At 37.5% G+C, this 23,211-nt stretch overlaps 1 protein-coding gene across 1 annotated transcript in view; it reads left to right on the top strand.

The window, feature by feature from the left end:
* Window positions 1–23,211, top strand: part of ZFPM2 (zinc finger protein, FOG family member 2) — a 253,351-nt gene that overhangs the window by 89,247 nt on the left and 140,893 nt on the right. Inside the window, exon 4 of the mRNA XM_062514895.1 lies at window positions 6,180–6,298. Within this exon, the coding sequence (XP_062370879.1) occupies window positions 6,180–6,298 (119 nt within the window). The remainder of the gene's footprint in view (window positions 1–6,179; window positions 6,299–23,211) is intronic.

Here is a 23,211-nt window from a genome sequence, read left to right on the forward strand (position 1 = left end):
AGGTTGTGAGACATTGGAACAGACTGCCCAGAGAGGTGGTAGATGTCCCATCCCAAAAGCATTCAAGGTCAGGTTGAACAGGGCTGTGAATGACCTGATCTAATCGAAGATGTCCCTGCTTGGTGAAGGAAGGTAGGACTAGATTACCTTTAAGGGTCCCTTCCAACCCTATTCCAAAAACTATTGGATGATTCTATGAATTGCTTGTTACCCAACATTCTTCCACAATAGCAGAGGCAAGCATTTAGTCAGTGCTGGAAGAGGATTTGCTCATTCATTCATTCATTCATTTATTCCTTCATCATGAAGTGCCACAGCACTGCATATTTTGGGTTACTGCCTCAGCGTCACAGTTATTTGTTTCAGGGTTTTGGACTATTGAATGAGTCCCTGGAAAGGGAATGTTACTGTTTGACCATTTCCATTATGTTATCTTTTCCAGTGCAATTACCAGCTAATTCGAAGCTCTTTGTGTTAAGCTAATAGCTTTTGACTCTCGGCTGTCAGCCACTCCTCTTTGTGCACTTTTCATACCGCTTACCAGTTCCCCTACCACTTACCTATGAAGAACATTTATTTTTTTCTCTGTGTAGAGGCTCATCATAGACAAATCATTAAATGCAACATCAAAAAGATCCCATCTGTTAAAGTTGCATATGGGTAGGATCACAATTATCGAAAGCCTCTTTTTTTTTTTCCCTTATGCTTATCCGTACAATAAATGTAGTTGTCAGCAGGATAAGTTCACGCATCGGATAAGGTCACAATTTCATTTAGTGACAACTTCCAACAGCATGAACTTACAAGGTTCGATTTATTAAAGAGTCAGAAGGGATAAGATCACTGCATGGCCAGCCTGATTTATCAGGGTTTGACTGGAGTACTTGAATAGAGAATGTCGTATTTCAAGTTTATGTTCAAAACTGTAGTTTAGTGTGTGTTATGTCTCAGAGACTTGAAAATTGAGGGAGAAGAATTTATAAGAAGTATCTCAATAATGCAGTTTATGTCTGCCAAACAAGTGCATAAAGCCTGAATATTGGAGCTACCTTAATAAGAATCACAGAAGTGGAAATGGGATAGTTCTCCACTGTCAGTGTATTGCTATGTGCAGATACACACATATTAGTTTGTTACAATGAAAGCAGTCAACAGCCAAATATTAATTGCAGATTCTTCCTGTGCATATAGGATGGCAGGCAGATACTGGGTTCTGGGTTGGGCAGCGCTTAAGAACGTCTGACAGTGTTTTAACTAGCTGACTCTGACTTCAGAGCAGTCCTTGTTTGAAACTACAACATACACAGTTTCTCTGACATACAAAAATACTCATTAGAGAGACAGGTGGCTGTGGACTAGAAATATGCAAAGAAGGAGCCATTTGCTTGTGGAAATTGGTAGAGCCCCATGGTATCAAATAACCAATCTCTAATTATAGCACAGGAAGAGCTTACTCATTGTCTTGAACTGACTCCACTTAGAAAGCTATTTTCACTTAAAAAAAAAAAAAAACCAACCAAACAACTACTGCCCAAAGCTATCAGTGACTTGCTTAGAAGTGCTAAATGCATATGAATCTGGATACAGTTATTTCTGAATGTAGTTCTCCTTATGTTCCACAAAAGCTGTTCATCATTCACCTTCAGATATATACTCCTTTGTTTCTTATTCCAGAATGTAGGCTGATGGGTGAAAGCCAGCATCATTTTGTTTCAGAAATACTATATATGGTTGAATTTTTCTGGTAGTCAGATTGTGGTCAAATTCCTGTTAAGGGCCAAAAGCTCTTGTTGGATTGCTGTATGCTCTATGTTTTGTGGAGAGTTTTTTTAAATGATCCTGATTATGCTGTAAGAGAATACAAAGCTAAACAGACCTCTCTACCTTCTGTTTATTGAAAACCCTGTGTGGCATGCATGAAACAATATATGCATGTATGAAAAGAATCCTAAATTGAGTCCCTTCATTCTGGTTTTCTATCCACCAAGGTGGCCTAGTATCTTAAAAGCCATGGGATGTTTTATAGCTGTAGTAGTGAGTCATGACTTGAGGCTTCTTTTACAGTGCAGCTATCATAAGTCTTTGAGTAATCACAGACTTTAAAAGTATGCTACATCAACAAGATAAGAGAAACAGCCCACAGCACTAACAGCATTATCTTTTACCAAAATTGATTAGCCCATACTATGTGTCTCAAATATTTTGTATAAGCTTATTCAGCAAGCTGGAAATAAGTGTGTTCCTGAAGAACAAGCTGGGAAGAAAAGAACAAAAAACCCAAAAAATGAGAAACACTTACTCCATAGCAAGGAATGGGAAAAAACACTCCATAGCAAGGAATGGGAAAGTAGATGTCACTACATGGAATGTCTCTTAAGTAATTTTTTTTACCTTACTCATAAAAAGTAAAAGTAGAGCATCACTTCCTCTCTATTTCTGTTCCTTATTGCTGCTTCTGTCCTACTTCTTGCTGTCCTTCTCAGTTGGAGAGCTGACAAGTCTAGGATGAAGAGAGTAAAACTGCTTCTCTACTTTGCATGGAAATTATGAGTATATTGCATGTTTTATTCCAGGGGTAGGAAGGAGTTCTATTATAATTTGCAGTTATGTGAAGAAATGTTGTATTCAGCACTGAGATGGTGTGTTGCAATTGCTGATTACTTGAAGTGCCTAACAGTGTTTGGCACAGAATTTTCTGCTTCCTTTGGGTTTGAGCATGGATTAAAGGAAGCTGCAGCAGTTTTTGATCCTTTTTTTTTTCCCTCACCACATGTTGGAATTTCCATGGACAAGTGTGTGTGAAGAGTCAGTACCAGCTGAGTCTTTACTCTTACTGTGAGTAGTGATACAGCAATAAAGTCTCAGATCCTCTTCCTTCTCCTGATGTAATCTGTGAAGATTCTGAGCAGTTGTGCAGGGGATGGTAGCTGTAGAGAGTACTTCAGATTTACATCTGAACTTCCTCTGAGGCTGAAGGGGAAAATCTTGTCTTGCTGACACATTTTTCAAGCTCTTTTAATTAAGAGTCACAGGGTAAGGTTCTCATTTTCCAGCAAACACCCTTGAAGTCACACATTATTTAGGGTCACAGGTATGGCATTTAAGCCAGCATCCCTGCGGGAAGTCAGCAGCGAGCAGGGAACAGCCCCAGTTACTTCAAGGGGGAGACTGAGCCCCTGTGTGCTGCAGTTGTGGCACCATTCACCAAACAGGAAATTTCAGATGAAAACGTTGTAAACAAATGCAGAAAAGTTGCAGCCAGTGTTAATTTTTTTTCCTGTAAAAGACCAAAGATTTTCACATGAAGAAATAAAATCTTTGCCAAGGACTAAATTGTAATGTGCCACACCTTGCATAAGCACTGTCTCATTTTGCCAGAAAATGCAAGCAGTACTTCCCAACTCTAACATTCACCCATAGCATTAAAATGGCTGCTGGTCATGGTGACAAGAGAGAAATATATCTCTTTTGGAGAGCTGCAATGAAGAGAAACAGAAAGGTTTTGCAGCAGAACATTTTGTTACCCTGTCTGCAATCTACTTCTCTTTCATGGTGTTCTAAGTGGATGGGGAAACAGCAGTTTCAGTACATTTTAGCATGATGTTACCCTATAGTCAGTACATTTCAAAGTATTCATTTATATTGAATATTGTCTGAAATACAGCTTGGAACTGTAACAAAAGAGAACAAGAGAGAGAATCCATAGTAACTTATTTAATTATCAACAAAAGGGAAAAATTATTTGGAAAAAAATGCTTGTTATTATGCTTGCCTCAAATCTGAACTACTTATCAGGTATAAGATTCATGTTATTAATTATATTTAAAATATAATGTGTAATGAATGATGTGTACCTTAAAACTTTGGTAGCTTTTTGGATATCACTGGTTGATCTGCCCTAAGTTTGTCGTTCTTAATCCATTAAAAGACAGGCCTGCTTGTAAATCCACAGGTACAGATAAGGAGTCACTGTTTGACTGTGTCTGAACCCTTTTCAAATGAAAAATGTCAGTGGCAGAAAGGGAGGCTGAATTATTTTTTAAAAGGGTTTTCAAAGATTCTCATGATTCCTCTGGTATCAGTTAAATGTGACATGTCCATAGACATGGCTGTTTTTTAGTGTGTAAAAGCAAGCAAATGCTGCAGTTTTCATCGCTGTGTAGAGAGAAAATGCTGCAGTATGGCTAAGTGATAAACATGTTACTTTGCAATTTCTCTCTTCCATAATTAACATATAAAGAGATGTTTTTGAAGCTAATACAATTTGTAACAATGTGACTGTGAAAAGGAAAAAATGCTTTCAGGTTTTGTTGGTTTGTTTTGTTGTTTTTTTTCTGTTTGGGTGCATATATGTCACACGTGTAAATTAGATATAATTAATCCATAAGCTTTCCTACTCACATACTGCCTTATAAAATGTCATAACACTGGCATGATGGGGACTCACCCACATGCAGAGAAGCTTTTGTAAACTGATACAGCTCTATTTCCTAGATTTGTTCCAGTTTGCAGGAAGGATCTGATGCACGATTTTACGTAGAGTAGTTTTGTAATCTGCAACACTCAGAGGTGAAATTTAGATTTCTGTGCTTGAAAATGGAAGCTGGAGCCAACTCTTCTATTTGGAAGATGGTCAAGATTAACCCCTGTGGACGAGGAAAAGCTTTGCAGCCTGACTGCAATGTAAATCCAAGCATCCAGGGGAATGTTTAGTTCAGGGAAGTCTGGGAGACTGCCTGTGAGCCAGGAGGAGTTACTCACTTCCTTCAGCCCAAGGTTCATTTCACAACAACCATGAGTTCTAAATCTGGGACAAATTGACTCCTTGCACAGTTGGACTTTGCTCTGTTTGTGAAAAAGCACTATCCTTATTTGGGCTAGAGTTGTTGAGACGTGCTGATGCAAAAGACAGGAATCATTGTTGCATCTGGTATGGAAAGGGAGCAAGGGGCTTTAGCATTCATGGAAGACAGATCTTGAAAAATCGTGGCTTCAGCAAAGTTGAGGTGAGCTCTGCTGCTCCTGAGAACAACAGATTTTTTTGCCTACCTTCAGGAAGGGCAAAGCTTGGAAGTGCAAGAGCATGGAAAAAAGCAGTCAAACATCTAACAGGAAAAGTACAGACCAGCCTGTCCTTGTTCCATCGTATCCCTGTGAAACTCTGAAACCAGAATTTATTTAGAAAATAGTGTTGGAAATTGTGCATGTAACTGTTGCTGTATTTTTAAATGAAACATTTGTGGATAAAAAAATAGTCTTAGAGAAGATACTGCTTTCAAAGAAGAGTTGTCCAGACTATTTTTTTAATCTTGAAATAAAGTGAAAAAAAATATGGGGTGGGAAAGGTAGTGACTGAATTTTATTTTTCCCTCCATGACAATGATCAGTCGTGTTATTCTTTCTCTTTACTGGAAAATCTAGAAAAGTTAAGGTGAGCTAAAGCAAAAATTTATCTTTTAAGTGTTAATTTTGAAGTCTTTGCTTTCAAAAATAAAATGTATTTTAAAAAATATATCATGCACTAAAAATCATTATGCACTTAGAAAAATTATCATACAGCTTCCCCATTGTTTTACTTATTTTGTCTTATAACATTAAGCTAACAGTTAAAAATATTTTATGCTTAATTTTTAAATGTTACTGCTCTTAAAATCTCAGTTCAAAATTCTTTCTGTAATTGCAGTAAATGCTTTTAGTAGTATCATGGAGGTGTTGTGAATTTTTTATGGCTATATGCTTTTTTTCATCAAAATTTTAGTTGCTGCATGCTTCAAAATGTGATGTTGTGCAGCAAAATGCATCAAGGAGATTAATGCACCAGGTAGGGCTGTTACTGGACTCTCTTTTCAGCTGCTATTTCCCCCCTCCTCAGTACTTCTTAAGAACTCTTATGGAACGCTATTCTGAATAAAATTGCTTTCAAACTGTAATGTGTGTGAAAAGATGCAAGAAAGGAATGGAACTTTCTGAACCAAATTTGAATATAATTATAAGGGAAAAAGGTTTGTTTTTCTTTTGCAGGATGACAAGATCAGTTGTTTTTCAGACAAGCATAATTAATTCTCATTGTATTGGTCCTCAGAACATTGTGCGTATAAAGCCCACACAAAGGCAGAGGTGGTTGTTGTCACGGCATGAGTGAAAGTACTCTCAACACTGCTTGTTTTCTTTGTTTGCAGGAGAGTTGGAGGTGGTCCAGAAGGACGGGGAGCGCAAGATTCAGAGCCGGCAGCAGCTTCCGGTTGGAACAACATGGGGGCCTTTCACTGGGAAGATGGATCTGAATAATAACACCTTGGTATGTAGATGCTCCGAGACGCTTCGCTTTGTTATATTGTCTGTCATTCTTCAGGGAGTAGCCTGAATTGCTCCTCAGACGGAGCATTTGAAAACAGGCATTGTTGGCTTTAACGGACAGTGGTATTTGGCTCTCCTCCAATTTGTTCCTCTATGGCAACCATCCCCATGAAGTTATTTGGAGCACAAGTTAATAGTGTTTAACTTGTTCTTTCGCTGAAGGGAAATGTCACTTCCTTGTTTGCTGAACCAAGGTGTTGTGTTTCAGTAGTGGTATCTGATTTTTTGTGGCTTTTTAGATTATTCATAGTATTAGTCGCTGAATACTTAATTTATATTAAAGAAAGGTATCAAAAAAAATAGCTACATTATTTTAGGATAAAATTATTTTAATTTGCCTTAATGTAATTGAATATAGCAAAATCTTCCATCAAATTCACATTTTTATGAAAAGCATCAAAAGTAACCTGTCATATATCTTCTCAATTAGCTGCATTTTTTATTCCGATTGCAGAAAGTATGTAGACCATTTTACTTAAAAGTAATGCTTTGCTGATCTCACTTCAGTGCACTGAAAATAATGTCATTTCTATGTCTTCATTTCATCTTTGTTTGTGATGGTTTTAAGTCTGAGCTTCAGTATTATTTGTGTATAGTTCAGATTGATTTTCTGAAAATATCAGGAAGGGAACAACTAATATCTCTAGAAGGTTTTAAACAGTCTTGGAACATGCATTGCCCTGTGGGATACTTCTGAAGAACCATTATCTGCAGCTGGATCACTGTTTACTGTTACAGACTTTGCATTGAATGTATTCAGCATAAAGACGTGTGGGACAGTTTAACGGGAGGGGATTACAGGTGTTTGGGGTGCACACATCTGTGCTGCAAATGGAGAAACTGAGCTTCCCAGTGTTCACCAGCTCTGGGTATCATCCTGCCTTTGGAGGAGCTGAAGAGAGTGAGGACCACTGAGTTGCTGATGTATCATCTGGGACAGTGTGAGAGAGAGGTTATGGGGACAGGGGAGAAAAAGGGGGAAACTGATTGTCTTCAACTACCTCCTCCCTGGAGAACCTATGCCTATGTAATGGAGTTCTCTTTCTAAGGGCTGCGGGATAGGATGCATATTACTTTCTGTAAATAAGCATATTCAAATTTGAGGGAAGCATTTTTCTGAGTACCATAGTATAGTATAGTATAGTATAGTATAGTATAGTATAGTATAGTATAGTATAGTATAGATAGATTGCATAGTAGACATTTAAAATCTTACTATTTTGTACTCTTTAGCATAATTTATTAATCAAATGGTGCTAAGAAATGCTGTAGAAAGTGGCATGGAAACTTTGTCTAAGTTTCCAAGAGTTCAGTATTCCCAATCCAGATCAGATTTCCCATTCAGGCACCTGAATAAAGAATAGATTTTTCAGAAGTACTGCAGAGTCAAAGCAACTTATTGTTAGAAAGGAAAAACTGGAAATTTTGAACTTGTCTCATTTTCTCCATCCATTTAATTTTATTTCTTCGTCTATTTTATTATTGGCCTGTCATTATTCTCAATTTTTTTTATTAAAAAAAGTCAGATGTAACAACCACTTGTAATTCAAATAATTTTCTAAATCCCAGAGTAACTAATTTCATCAGCTTTCACATAACAGAAACTTTAGTCCCGTTGTAGCTCAAAGTCTGTCTAGAATCCATACTATAGGGAAATGCTAGATTGGTTTTGTCCACTTGTACCACCTTATCAGGTATATACAACATGAAGATAATGTTTAAGTGTGGGAGATGATGGGACATTATATTGATTGTTCCATCTCTACAAAATTAATCTTTATCAGATATTCTTAGGATGCATTTGAAACATGTCAGCAGCTAATCATATTGTAACTTTTTTTTTCTTTTTTATTTGTGGAGTTGTAGAAAAACCTCAACCCTAGCAGGACCTTGCTTCTCCCTAAATAGCTCAGGAATGTTTTAAGGTCTGTTATTGCTTTTGAAATTTGGGCAAATACCACTTTTGCCATATCAAAAACATTTAGCTAAGATAGTTGGGTTTTAATGAACTGAGCAGTATGCTGAACTGACTTTTATGTTTTTGATTGCAATGGGATAGAACAGCTTTCTCAGTGTAGTTCACAGAGATGTGTGATGAAAATCTTCAGGACTTTTTTCTCACTAAACTGGAAAGATACTTGTCAAATTAAAAATCACTGCCAAATTAAAAATCATAAAGTCTATTTTTGCTAACACTTGAAAGATTTTACTTTTGTATTACCTACAAAACAGACACATTTGGAAATCTGAAAAAATTCCTGTAAACAGAATTTTAGTCCTCAGAAATATTGTTTTGTCCCCTGAGCAACTCCATCCCTTGAAAAAGTCAAAACTGAGCTGGGTATCATCTTGAGCAATCTGATTTAACTTCAAAGTTGCGTTTGACTTCTAAGTTTGCCCTGCTTTGAGCAGGACTTTGGACTGGATGACTCTAGTGATCTCTTCCAACCTGAGTTATTCTCTGATTTTAAGTATTTTTTTTTCTTTTTCCCAGATATCAGATGTTTCCTGTAATACTACATTTGTTACTTTAAAATGCTGTGTGAAGAAATACAAACCTTTTGATGCAACTTTAATTTGTTGTTAAAGCAACAAAACTTCAGCATCAGTTTCTACATGCTTTTCTTTTATCTTTTTTTTTCTCTTGAAATTATTCTGAGTTTTTTTTATATTTTTTGACACATTTGATTACTTATCTCACTGTTGTACATGTTCTCTGTTGTTCATCAGGGGAGTTGGGATTCTTATGTTATTTTTATCTGTTTTGGGAATTTCATTTCGGTAGAGCCTCACATCTCTAGAATTCAATCAAGCTTTCACATGAGCAGCCGAAAACAGGTTTATTTATTTTCTGAATGAGAACCTCAAACACTGCACTGCTATAAACACCAAATTTTTGGAAAAGATTTTTAATGTGGATTTTTTTGGGGGTAAAGAGAAAAAGAAAGAAAAATTCAGGGACCCCCCCAGGTGAATAAATGTCATAATTTTTGCAGCTGCTATCTTTATTGGGGAATAACATTTGTGTCTGACTACAAACATCTTACCTGAGTGTACTGTTTAGTGTTTGCAGTGTGGCAGTGCCTCACAGGATCCATTCAAGCTGTAACAGTCAGAGTTCACCTATTCCCTTTCACTCTGCACTGAATGCAGCCTGTACATGTAATATCCTGTTGAAGTGCTACTTGTTTCCAGCAGTGCTGCATTGCTGAATACCATCCTACTGCTGTTGGCTCATGAGATGGAGCAAGTTAATTAATTCAGCATGGTATTTAATTGAGTCACTGTGCCAGATGTCAATTACGTTTTAGATCTTTCAAGTTTCTGTCTTGAAATATGTTAGCAGTACACATCTCAGAGTAGTGGAAGATTTGGTACCTTGAACAAAAATTATTTTAATACTGTTCACAATTGCAATAGGAATAGCAGGTGTTGATATCACCAACAGTGTTGGAGCACTATTGGGAAATATGGTAGAACAAGATCCACATCAGGACTGAAGAATACTCAAACTAAGGTGGACTTGAAAGAGCTCAATGACCAATAAGGTTCTTAATTTTTCTCATCTAGGAGTTTACCCAATAGTCATGAATTACATAAAATTGCATGATGAAATAATGTATGCTGTTATTACCATTACTGTTGATGAAACAATCTGCATGCAGACAGTATGAAAATCTTAAGACATTGTTTTTAGCAAGTGAATCTTGGATCTTAAAACTTTTCTAGACATTTAAGTTTTATTTAGTTTTTAAGTTTTCTAGACATTTAAGTTTTATTTCAGTTTGACCTTAAAAACTTCTTATATCATTCTTAAATATTTGTAGATACCTATTATATTTACAGTTAGAGGTGTTCTATTTAGATACTTTTAAATATCTACTCCTGTAATTTTGCCAAACTACTGAAGTTCCTCTGCTCTTGGCTGCATGCATAATTTCAGCACAATTGGGCGTGAAGTTTACTGCCTTCCATTTCCTTCCACTGCTTTCACTTTCCATCTACAGTTCCATAATAGTTGGGTAATCCTTAGAAAATTAAATGCATAGGAATATCTTTTCAAGCCTAGAAAAGGAACATAGCTACATGTTCCCAGATTCTCCTTGAGATTTAATATAGTCTCACTGTTTAGACAAACAGCTCTGTGAGGAGGTTGAACAATACTACTGGCTGTCTACAGCTGGTGAGAACTCAGCTGTAGAATGGAAGACAGCACAGTTTGACTGTGAAGGCTCCAAATCTGTCTTGCTGCATCAAAGAAAATTCAGTAGTTCATGGATACCTACAAGTAGATAGAAGTACGTTTTGATGTATCAGACTCCTACTTTGTGATTCCTGTCTTTAACAGGAAAGTGGGTTTGCACAAATGCCAAATCTAATATGACCATGCAGGTGAAAAGAGCAGAAGACCTCCTAGACTGGACATACAGACTACTGCAAGAAGAGCTGCTGAGTCTAAGCAGATCTAAATTCAAGGCACTAGAAACCTATTTAAGAAAAAGATGTTCACTTGCTTTTTTCAGCTGTAAATACTTTCCCTGTTTGAGGGGACAGCTTGATGGGAATGATGCCCATGGAAACAAAAGCAGCCACGTAGCCCACGATGGATGTCGAACAGTGGTCGCTCCGGCAGTAGCGTGGAGGCATTCCAAGAGGCCTTTTCCCTTGGCTGCTGCCATCTAGTTTTTGGTGTTAATCTGTGCCCATGGCAGGGTTTTGTGAAGCAAAACAATCATCAGCTGTATTCAGCTCGCCATTCTCATCTCCTTGTTGCAGGGAAGAGCATGCGAGGCAGGCCTGTATGAGCCTGATAAGGAAAAGAGGATTCAGTGTGGCTGTGAAGAGAATCCATAGGAGAAGAATGTGAAGGGCTGGGCCAGGCAAGCAGTGGGACACAGCAGGGACCTTTAAATGGGATCTGGGAGGTTCAACACCAAAGAGACATCTCTGGAAGATATGCTCATGGAAATGTTTGACTGGGTAGCATGTGAGAGACTGAGGAGCCAAGGTTCAAAATGCAGTAAAGTTATTCACTCACTAATCTGTGGCTGGTCACTTCAGGTCGGAAACCTCATGTCTGTGGTAGACAGTGACTTCTAATCTTCAGAGCTGCAGCGTGAGAGTTTTCTGGGGACTTCTGTTGGAGATGCTGCATGGCTACGGAGAGGCAGGAGTCTCTCCATAGTCAGGCTGTAGCCAGTCTTTAGTTTCATTTTCTCTTATTCAAACATGGAAAGGGATAAGGTAGATTTTATCTTTAGGTATTTAATTGCAAATGGAGAATTTGGCTCTTAATAGCACTGAAACATTCTTATATTTAGTTACCAAAAACAATGTACTGAGTAATGAACCTTGATTCTCATCTTTGTTATACTACTTTTCTACCTTTAAATATTTCAAGGGACTACAAAAGCATTTCTTTCTCATTTTTACTACTGTTTACTGTCAGTCTCTCCATTTTTTTGAACAAGTTGAACATTACTTCCTTTGTCCCAAACATAAGCAGATGTTATTGTTGCAGCACTTAGGGGTGTTTTCCAACCTTAATGACTCTGTGGTTCTAAGCAGCCAATCCTAGCACATGCACAACACATCAACACGTAGCTGTGGAGTGACATCATGTGCTGTCCTAAGATCAAGTCCAGCTTAATCCAGCAGCATGGTGTAAAACCACTGAATCGTGTCCCCATGTAACACATCCAGATGTCTTCTGAACACCTTGGGGATGGTGATTCCACCACTTCTCTTGGGCAGCCTGTTCCAATGCCTGCCAAAGTAAAGAAACCTTTCCTCATATCTAGTGTACACCTGCTCTGGCACAACTTGAGGCCTTTCTACAAACTGAAATATTTAAAAGAATATTGAGGTATGCCAAGATGTCCTCATGGCCATCCACAATGATTTCTGAAAACACATCACCTCACATTGCTTCGCATTTTACCAAGTGTTCTCCCATTTATATAGACATGTAGTTTAGGAGAATGCAATGACAAAAGAACCATTTTTAAAACTTTCATGCACAATTGTTGTTTAGATTTTATTTTTTTAAAAATAAGTTATTTCTGCTCTTTTATTTACATTTACACACATTTAAACCATGCTGATAATATGACACCAAGATGTGGTAAGGATCTGAATAAATGCCCTGTTTTGGAAAATCCAAAAGCATTTTTTTCCAGCTTGCAGAAGTAGTTTCCAGACCTCAGATAGGGGATGAAGAAACATGGTACAGTATAGGAGAACCTTAATCCTTCTCTTCTGTCTAAATGCTATTAGTACTGCACACCATATAATAGGCTTCATTTTTAGTTATTAATTATTTAAAGGGCATACAAATAAGATAGTATTCATTCTTCTTTTTTTTTTCTTCATTTATTATTTGGTTATTTCCAGGATATGAACAGGGGAATTTTTACAAAAAATTGCTCTTGTATTTTAACCTTGTTTCCTTAACTTTAGACCTTTTTTGAGACTACAGGTACTCATGGTTCATTTTGACACCTATTTATCAAACCAGCAGAACTTTAACATTTCTTTAAAAACTATCACTGGTTATTTTGAAGGGGTTTTAACAATAATTCAGCTACTTGTTGCTTGCTGTGAGCGTCTCCATTAAGCAGAATTTATCCTAATACTATTGTAATTAAGTAGTAGACTTTACCAGTCATTCCCATTAAATGAACTCAGTTCCCTGGAAAACTCAATAATCTGTCCTGTTTTGGCAAGCTTCATTTCAGTAAGGGGTCCTTCTGAGAGTGGAAATGTTCCCTGGGACATATTGCTAGGCAGCTGCTGAGAGCAGAGCAAGGAGAGAAGAGAAGAGAAAGAGAAGAGAAAGAGAAGAGAAAGAGAAGAGAAAGAGAAGAGAAAGAGAAGAGAAAGAGAAAGAGAAGAGAAGAGAAGAGAAAAGAGAAGAGAAAAGAGAAGAGAAGAGAAGAGAAGAGAAGAGAAGAGAAGAGAAGAGAAGAGAAGAGAAGAGAAGAGAAGAGAAGAGAAGAGAAGAGAAGAGAAGAGAAGAGAAGAGAAGAGAAGAGAAGAGAAGAGAAGAGAAGAGAAGAGAAGAGAAGAGAAGAGGAAGAGAGGAGAGGAGAGGAGAGGAGAGGAGAGGAGAGGAGAGGAGAGGAGAGGAGAGGAGAGGAGAGGAGAGGAGAGGAGAGGAGAGGAGAGGAGAGGAGAGGAGAGGAGAGGAGAGGAGAGGAGAGGAGAGGAGAGGAGAGGAGAGGAGAGGAGAGGAGAGGAGAGGAGAGGAGAGGAGAGGAGAGGAGAGGAGAGGAGAGGAGAGGAGAGGAGAGGAGAGGCAAAGTCAGGAGCCTGTGACAGAAATCAAGGCAAGAAAATGTGGTCCTGAGCCTCCCAGACAGCAGTAGAGGGAGACGTTATCTCCAAGTTCTAGGAACTTGCACTTTAGGATGTGGGGAAGAGAGAGAGAAGAAAAGCTGCTTAATTAAAGAATCACTGCAATAAACCTGAGTAGCAACATATTTTTGTGCTTCTACACTGTGTTGAATCTTAATAGTGTTCTACCTAGTCTAATCTTCTCTGTACCACAGGCTTTAAGACTCAGATGCTTATTTTCCTACTGTTGACTTATCTAAATTTATAGCACAACTTTTAGAATGGGATGTAGTCTTCTTTAAAAACTAGATGCAAAGAAATAATTTATTTATCTCCATTTAAGGTCATTCATGTAGCTCACTGCAGGACAATACCTGACAGGCACGAGTTCTATACCTGTGTTTAAGATGAGAAATTCAGTATTAAATGTTGTCCCCTGAGGAAAATTTTTCAATTCATGCTTTTTATAATGACACCTCTTCTTTGACACGTCTTCTTATTTATGAAACATACATATTACCAACTAGGCAGGTATAAAATGCCAGATTTAAATATTCAGCAGTTTTGGAAGTAATTTTCTTCTCACTGAATGTTAGCACTCCCTTTTTTTATTCTGAAATAGAATTCAGTTTCTAAAATGTTGACACGTAGTTTCACATTCATAGAACAAGCATGGGAAATTCTAGCTCCATCATTTGAAGAGACACACAAGCCTATGAAGGTGTTTGTGTCTATGAAGATATTTGCATTGTTAAGACAAGAATTAAGTAGTTACAATGGGCACAGACATGAATGACTGGGAGGCTTGTGCTCTCTATTAGACAATTTAAAAATAAAATGTGCTGGAAGCTCATGGGTATTTTATTTTGCCTACTAGACGTAAAACTATGCCTGCCTAAGGATAGTTATCCTTAGGGTGCACTGGTAGTGGAAAAAAGCACTGAGATGCTGTTGCCTGTGGAGCTGTGGTAGCACTTTGTTGCGCTCAGTATGTTTTCAAAATGTACTGTCTGGACATACACATGCATAAGATTATGAAAGCTTCAACAGATGCTTTCCATAGGACTTGTGGATACCATAGTGGGCAGTTGTTTGGAATAAAAGTAGAGAAAAACCTGATGTGAAAAGTCACATTTTGGTGGTGTCAGAATTTGTTTGTTAATAAAAAATGCAGACCAAGATACAATATCATAGTAACAATAACTATATTTTAAATTATTATCTATCTTCATTAAATAAATAAATTACTTAATGGAATGCACCTGTGGTTTCAGTTAAGCTAGTGGCTGCTTGCTGGTCTCTTTCATACAGTGTGATGGAATGATCAAAATTCTGGAGATCAGTTTCCATCTGAATATGCTTGAATAGGCTTGAGTATAAATTTTCAAGAAGGATGGAAATTAAAGTTATTTCTGGTTGTTTCATTGCCAGCCAAATTAACCATGTTCTGTGAAAGTGTGGGTTTGAACATTTTGAATAGAAAAATTCCTCTCAATATTTCTAGTAAGTATTGTAAGTACAGTATGTGTGAATACATAAATATATTAGCATGGATATTTTAAAATAAATATGTAAAAAATATAGTACTTATATATACATGCATACACACACACACACACACAATGTAAGTGATTATGAGCATATAAAAATAACATATTCTAGTCAGAAGAAGTATTGACTGTTACTAGGTCCTAAAAACCAGTTTTATTTGAAATACTTTACTTTTGCTGAACTATCCTCACCATTTGGCTGTAGCTGCTTTTCTAATGGTGTTGAAGTATCCCACAGCCAGTGGCAAAATGAGTCCTTTTTCAGATGCAGCAAATCTACTTTGCACTACCAAAGTATGGGCAAAGAAATTCAGAGCTTGGCCTGAGAAATTCAGCATTGAGTGAAGCTTATAAATGTCCTGAGCCTCATTTATCAAGCCTGGACAACAAGTTCATCAATCTAATCCCCTGGTGGCTCCTCAGACTTCAAGGAAACTTAAAAGACAGTCAGCTCCAGCTGTTAGGGCTCCAGAGCAAAGAGCATGGGAGGCACCATCACTGGCTGTCCTTGCCTTCCCTGGCAGCCCCAGACCTGCAGCAAGGTCTGTACAGCTAGTACTCTATCTGATTTATTTATAGGTTTATTTGTGTGTCCTGATAGTCCATACATGGTAAATTATATGCATAACCTCATTGGGGTTTATATGGTTTCATGTTTATATTGTTTCTTTGGTTGTAGCAAGGAGGGTGTCAGTCTCTTTTCCCAGGTAACCAGTAGGAAATATCCTCTGGAATTGTCAGAACAAGAGGAAATATCCTCAGGTTGCACCAGAGAAGGTTCAGGCTGTGCACTGGAGGAATTTTTTCATGGAAAGGATTGTTAAACATTGGGACAAGCTGCCCAGTGAGGTGGTGGAGTCACCATCCCTGGAGGTGTTCAAGGAATGACTGGATACGGCACTGAGTGCCATGGTCTGGTTGACAAGGTGGTGATCAGGGAAAAGACTTGATTTGGTTTGATCTCAGGTTACCTTTCTAACCTAAATGATTCTGTGATGCTGTAATAATCATGTCCCATCTTAAATAACTTAAAATTTGTTAATAAACTTTTGCCCCCTTTCTTTTTACTAATCCATTTCAATGTGTTTACAAAATGCTTCACAACTTTGGAATTACTGAATATAGTTTTTTAATCTATTTTAACATATTTAGGAAATAATTGAGTTTTGCATTGGCAAAATACTGTCCTTTCTGTGCTGTAAGGGAAGGATAGCACTCTGAACTCTACTGATGCATTTAGGAAAAACTGCATAACATAAGAGATACCATCACAGTTTATGTAGATTATTCTCACTCCAAGAATATGTCTTATAATTTAAAATTCTTCCTGTCACAGATTAGCTTTTATATCTTGTTTTTGACATTTGATTTCATATCTGAAATGCATAGAAGACACTATTTTTAATAAAAACTTTATATATGTTAGTAATTATTATTTATGTATTTATTTTAAAGCATCTCATATTTTCTGAAATATTTCTTTTTCTTTGAAGCTCTCCTTTCCACATGACAGTCTCTGATCTGGGGGATGAGTGGCCACTTTTTTTAAACAAGAAACTGGAACTCCTGCAATGTGCGAGGACATTAAAGACAAGTTTAGGGGAGCTGAGGGAGGTGTGCCTCGAAGCTGGGGAGGTGAGGAAGGATTCTTCCCTCTCTCCCCCTCTTGCAAGCTGTTGTCTTCACTTTTGGAAGAAAACTGGGGCAAATTAGCATAAAGGAAAGAGAGCAATAAAGCAGAAAACAATAGTAGAGCCAAAATATGTTAGTTCCTTCTTTTCTGCTTGTGTTGAAGCAGGTCTGGTTCTACTATTGCTAATTTTTAATTCTGCAGTGTACCTTATAGTCTTATTGTTTGCTTTCACACTTCCTTCCTCTTGGATGCAGTTGCATTTACTACATTAAATATTGGATTTTGTTGTTTATATTTGTTAAATTCCAGATCATATTCTTCTCTTTTGGGATCTGGTATTTTGCTTTAATCCCATTTCCGTCTTCGCTATGGTCAATTCATCTCCTCCCAGTCTAAATACCATCTTAATCCTTCATACATCTGTGGTGGAAGATTTTCCTTGCTTCTTGGATCCACCTGGATCACAAGTCATGGAACGACATGAAGGATTGCATTTGAACCTTCCAGACTCAGCAAGGTATCAGCAAGGGAGATTTAGGTTAGCAAGGAGAAAAGAGTTCCTAATGTTAATGAGAGTGAAAAGCTGGAGGAGATTCAGGAGGTTGCAGTAAATCTGTGGCTGGTGCATTTCAGAACAGGCTGGACCAAGACAACAGGAGTGGTGGAGGCACAGCTGAGCTGTGGTGTGGGGGAAGGAAAAGGAGCAGATGACCCTGTGGCTTTTGGCAGCCTGATGCTGAGAAATGTCTGCAGCCAACTTCACTTGTTTGGCTGCCCAGAAATGCCTGCAGGTAGCTAAAATCTTTCAAGATTGGCTTTAAAAGGAGCAGAATGAGACACTGTTTTTTTGGTTTTTTGTTGTTTTTTTTTTGTAGATGATGGCAGATGGGACATTGCAGGAAGCTAGACAGTTGGTCACACCAGTATAGGATACTGGTTTCAAAATCTAATTGAAATATAACAAGGGCTAGCTGAGAGATAAGGAAGTAAGCTGCTATATTTCTTTGGCATGTCCCTTCTCAGTTGCCTGCATGTTTTCTTTCTCCTGAATATTGTCCCTTCCCGCTCCAGTTTCTTGCTAACTAAATTTAGAGTTAGAGCCAATAGAAAATCAGTGTAGCTTTTTCATCCTAAGTTTTACTTAGGATGTTGTTTCTAAGTTTTCTGTACTTATTTTTTTTAAGAAATATATGAGGATTGTTGTCTCAGGATTCTAAGGATCATTATCACTGGGTTTTGTGCCACACATTTGCAGAGTGAGAGCAATAGTATTGCATTTGCAGGATGCCAAGTGTGTGCCCTTTGATCTGGCAGTACAGCATGCCTCAGGGAGTTAGCTGAATCTTGATTTTTATAGTCAGTCATTCGCTATCAGGTACCAGAACTCCTATTAGACAGGCTGAAAAATAGAGAATACACCATGGGTTCAATATGGAAACATTTGCAAGGAGTCTCTTGGCATTACCAGCATCCTCAGAGCTCATTTTGTGCTTCTGTGCTAGTAAATCTCTTAAATGCATACAGAAGTGATACCTGTGTTCAGTGAATGATTGCATGTACACTGATTATTTTTGAAACCACTTTCCCCCAGCCCACCACATTTAGCAGTGGAAAATAAGAATAATATACATATTTTGAAACTTGACCTCATAAATATGAGACCACTCAGTGTGGTTGTGACTCCTTTACATTCCTTGCATTCCCTGTTCCCCAGTTGTTACCACTTGTTGCAGGGTTTAAGTGGCTTTGTAGTAGAACCTATTAGCTTGCTCTGGCCAGTAGCATTCTTGGGACTAAATGGCTTTTCTGACCTTTAATAAGCATTTTCTTGTCAGACATACCAAAGATACTTGACTATTTGTTTGTTCACTAATACTACCATAATTGAGGGGTCTCCTGAACTCTTCAGAAATAAAGTAATGACATTCTCATTGTTTTCTGTTCTTTGCTGTGCTGTTGGAGCACAGTGTCTTGCACTTGCAGTGTCCCTTTGGGATCACTGCAAAAAGTGGGGAAGTAAAGTTTCACGGGGTGGAATTTGCTGCCGTGACCCACTGCAGCCTGCTGTTCAACCTCATGAGACCTACAGTAGCACACTGCCTTGATATTCTCACTTTAAATCTGTTTTGGGATAACAAAGATGCTTGAAGTTATTCTGTCAAGGCAACAGATAGGATGGGCAAATCTCTTCCAAATAAAGTGTGTGTTAGAGGTCACAGTTGTATGTCTGTAATTTTTAATCCAGGTAGTTTTCTGTTTCCATGTAGTGTTTGAAAAAAAACATAAAGTAATGAAAGAGACTGCACAATGATCACAAATTTCCACCAGTGATTAATAGAGCACTTAGGACTTGATTTTGCCTAGCACTGAGCACCCCAAACTTCCATTCAAAGCATTAGGGGTGAGGTATGCTCAGCATTTTCCGACACTGAAAGCTGCAAGTACAGCCTCTACATAGAAGATAAATATTTTTTTATTTATATGACCTTGAAGATGTGACTGCTTTGATAGGGTTAAGGTCAATGAGTGTATTATTTTTAGACATGATACAGAATACTTGGATGGTTCTGCTTTATTTTAGTGTGTTAACATCTGGCAGCATTCTGTGTTCCATATGCTGCTGATTGTCCTGATACATTCATCTTCAGTGATTATCAAAAAGATTTCAGTGCTCTGGAGTTAATAACACATTTGAGAAGACAAATACATGAAGATAAGTAGAAAAGCTAGGTTTCTGTGTAGAAGACCAATAATTTTGCAATCTTCCAAGTACACTATTAATTCAGAAATGTTTTCTAAATTGACTTAATTAGCTTATTTCTGTAAGGGTGAAAAATGGTGTGTTAGAATTCAATATTGTTGTCACAATAGACATAGAGAACACTACTTGGAATTCTGATTATGCCCTTTTAATTCTACATGTTGCAACATGGCTGATTTTTGATAATGGTGAATAGTTAAGGGGATTTTAGATTTGCACCCTTTTCTCAATAATTATTTTTTATATGGATTGGGTCTGTGAAAGTTTATATATGCTTCTGCTGTTTCATTACAGTAAGTATAAACATAACTGTTGACTTTTTTTTTTTTTGTATTGGTGTTTTCAGTTTTCCTAGTTTTTCCCGGGCTATAAATTATTATTTTCATTTTGTGCTGTTTTGGCCTCACGTGCTAACACTTTAGGGGAGAAAGTCTTAAATTTTTCATGTAAAATTTGCCACATCAAAGCAGGTATTCCCTTTTACAGTACCACCTTCTTTCTGAGAATTCAGAAGCCTTACCACAATCAGAACAAATGGTGAAGCAAAAATCTAAGTCTGATGTCTGTCAGCGTTGTCTCATGTGGCGTTTGCCATAGCCCACACTTGCATTAGAGGCTAGCCCACTGTGGGGCTGCCCAAATTCCTGCAAGGAATAGCTCAAGTAAGGAAACAGCTTTAGAGCTCAAAGTCTAGAAGAATGACCCTTTGCTTCCAACACCTCCTGTCAGACAGTTCCTTGCTGTTCTGGTCTCTGCTGAGAAGGGAGGTTGCTGTGAAATCAGCTGTGGCCATGGCTCTTGAGCCAAACCCTGGCACCAGGGTCTGTCAACACAACATGGCATGGGACGTCTGGTCTAAGTAGACATCAGGAAAGCAGAAGAAAGACTAAAGTGGCAGTTTCCCACAAAACAGAAGGTACAGAACAAACTAAGGTAGCAATTTTGTTCCCCAGTATTTCTCTCTTAATTCAATATGTATCATTTCAAAGAAAAAAATAAAGGCAGCGAAGTCTCTTGAGGCACATAACATACCCAGACCCACTGTTCAGATAAAACTTGTTTTATTTAATCATGCACAAATTTGTTTAGATCTTAGCAGTGACCACTCTTCCTGTTGCCAATATCTATTAATGATAATTACTGCAAATACTATACTCACTCAGTGATAACATCACATCATGGTGAGGAAGATTGTGATCTTATCTAAACCTATTCTGTTTAACTCTGACACTCCTTCTATTATAGTGGGGCCCTGATAAGATCATGCCTTTTAGGATCAGACATTAGTTGAAATCAATATTTGAAAATGTGCCTGTTTTTGCTTAATAGCAAAGTTAGTGTGAGGGTCATAGTGAGATCATTTGTTGGATGAGATTGTACAGCTTCATCTTGTAATGGAAATGTGTTTCTTGCTTCAGCTGCTGGTGAAAAGTAAAAACAAGGGCTCTTTGAAAGCTAACAGCTTTGCTAGCAATCACTGTGTGAGGAAGATACAATCATTATTATGATATTTAACATCTGTAGTGCTGCATGCAGCCTGTTGAGGCTTGAGTCAGGAACTAATGCTCCTTTTTGCTAGACTCTGGACCTGATACTCAAAAGACAGCTGCTAGCCTCAGCTAGCTTAGGTCCTGGTTTTAAACTAGACATTAATGCAATGGCAACAAGTGAGTGTGGAAGCCAAAAGTTAAAATTGGCAATAATTAAGATTAGTATAGTAAAAGTTGCGTCACACTAAAGCAGCAGACGTGACTTTTTTAGAGATAGGGAACGAAAAATGCAGTGAGTTTGCAGATGACTTCAGAGAATTCTTTCTATATGCATTAATCTAGTAGAAGAAAATAAAAATAAATCGTGAGTATTTATTTAGATAGAAATTTTGAATCTTATTTTCTGATAAAGGATATAATCTAGATCAGTGATGATGAACCCTTTTAGAGCTTGCTGCCAAATTTATTTTACAAAGCTCAGAAACTCTTGTGCTGCCAACATTAATCTCCCTGTAACAAATTTGGCACCAGTGCCAGCTGTTTATAGTTACTGGTAGAGATGAATAATCAGAAAACACAAAGCACCATAATGCTGTTTTGCTGAAAAATATGGTTACTCTTAATGTAAGACTTTTCAAGATCTAGTGAAAGAAACCAAAGCAGAGCCCAGGGGGTATTGCATGGGATATATGAGACCTGCAGTGCCCTTTTCTCCTTAAAGCCATTAATTTTTATTCTCCAGTAAATAAAAAAGTACAACAGAAGAGATAAAAAATGAAAACTGTGTAGTGAATGACCTGTTGTTTTCATGGCAGGACTGCAAAATATGAGTGACACTAGTTCTGTGCCTGAGGCTGGCATCAAAGGGTCTCATGCATAGCTTCCAGTGCAAGGCACGTACCCTGAGCTCTAGACTGCTGTGGGGAGAAAGGCTCAAAGTGATACATTAATGGATCTGTTAAATCATTCCAGTGTAGAATTAAAAAAAAAAAAGAAAAAAAAATCAGAAATCTCCACATTTTTCCTGAAATTGAGGTCTGTTTGAATGCCCATCTCATTATTTAGATAAAATGCTAATATTAGTGATGTGCTAAGACCTGGCCAGTGTTTACCAACCATTTCCATTTCAGTAATTACACTTCTCACTGACTGTGTCTGATCATAACCTCCAACTTCTTGTGCATTGACTTGAATTTCTTTTGCAGTTCTCAACTTGATAACAATTCCTCACATTTGACATACCAGTCACTAAATTTATTATTTTGTTTTCTGGAAGAGAGGAATGTACACATGGCAGGAATGATAGTTTTCACTATACAAAGTCAGAAGGTTTTTAATTCGGAATAGAACATATATAGTATCATGATCTCTGCTAATTATTTATGAATATGTCTTTACCAGTATCACATATGTGCCAACTGCTAGTTATGAAGAGGTGTAACTTTAATTTATGTTTGTTCGAACACGAAAGTAAGTGGAATGACAAATGAATAAATCATTGCACCAGTGTTAACAGTAAAAGCATGACTGAACTCACTATCATCACATTGCCTTTTGATTCAATTAAATGCTACTGTTTACCATTTTAATACCATATATGAAAGCAGTGTAAATTGAAATTAAGAAGTCATCAAGTTGAATTTATATAGATGAAAAACTTCCCCTATAAGACATGTATAAGGATATTTGAGGGGTGTTTTGCCCATAGAAAGTGAGGCATTTCTTGCTTTCATTAATACTGCATACTTTTGGATACAATATGAATAATAAAGATGTATATTTCCTATTGTTTTTCATTATAGTTGTTACAGAGGGAGGAGCAGGGTTATTTTGAAATCATGCCTAAGAAAAATGGGAAGAATGTATCTTTGAAAGAAATTTGTAGTATGTCAAGATTTTAGACAGTGCAGCACAGAATTTTCTTAAGATTTTCTTTTCCCAACTCTATTTTAATCCATGTCCATAATAAAAGTGTTTCTTGTGTAATCTGATACGTCACTGCAGTATTTGTATTAAAAAATGGGTGTTGTTCCACTAGTGGATTTCCACAATATGCCATTCAGTAGACTACTGTCAACAATTTGT

This window comes from Cinclus cinclus, chromosome 1 (assembly GCF_963662255.1).
Source record: "Cinclus cinclus chromosome 1, bCinCin1.1, whole genome shotgun sequence".
Taxonomy (NCBI): domain Eukaryota; kingdom Metazoa; phylum Chordata; class Aves; order Passeriformes; family Cinclidae; genus Cinclus; species Cinclus cinclus.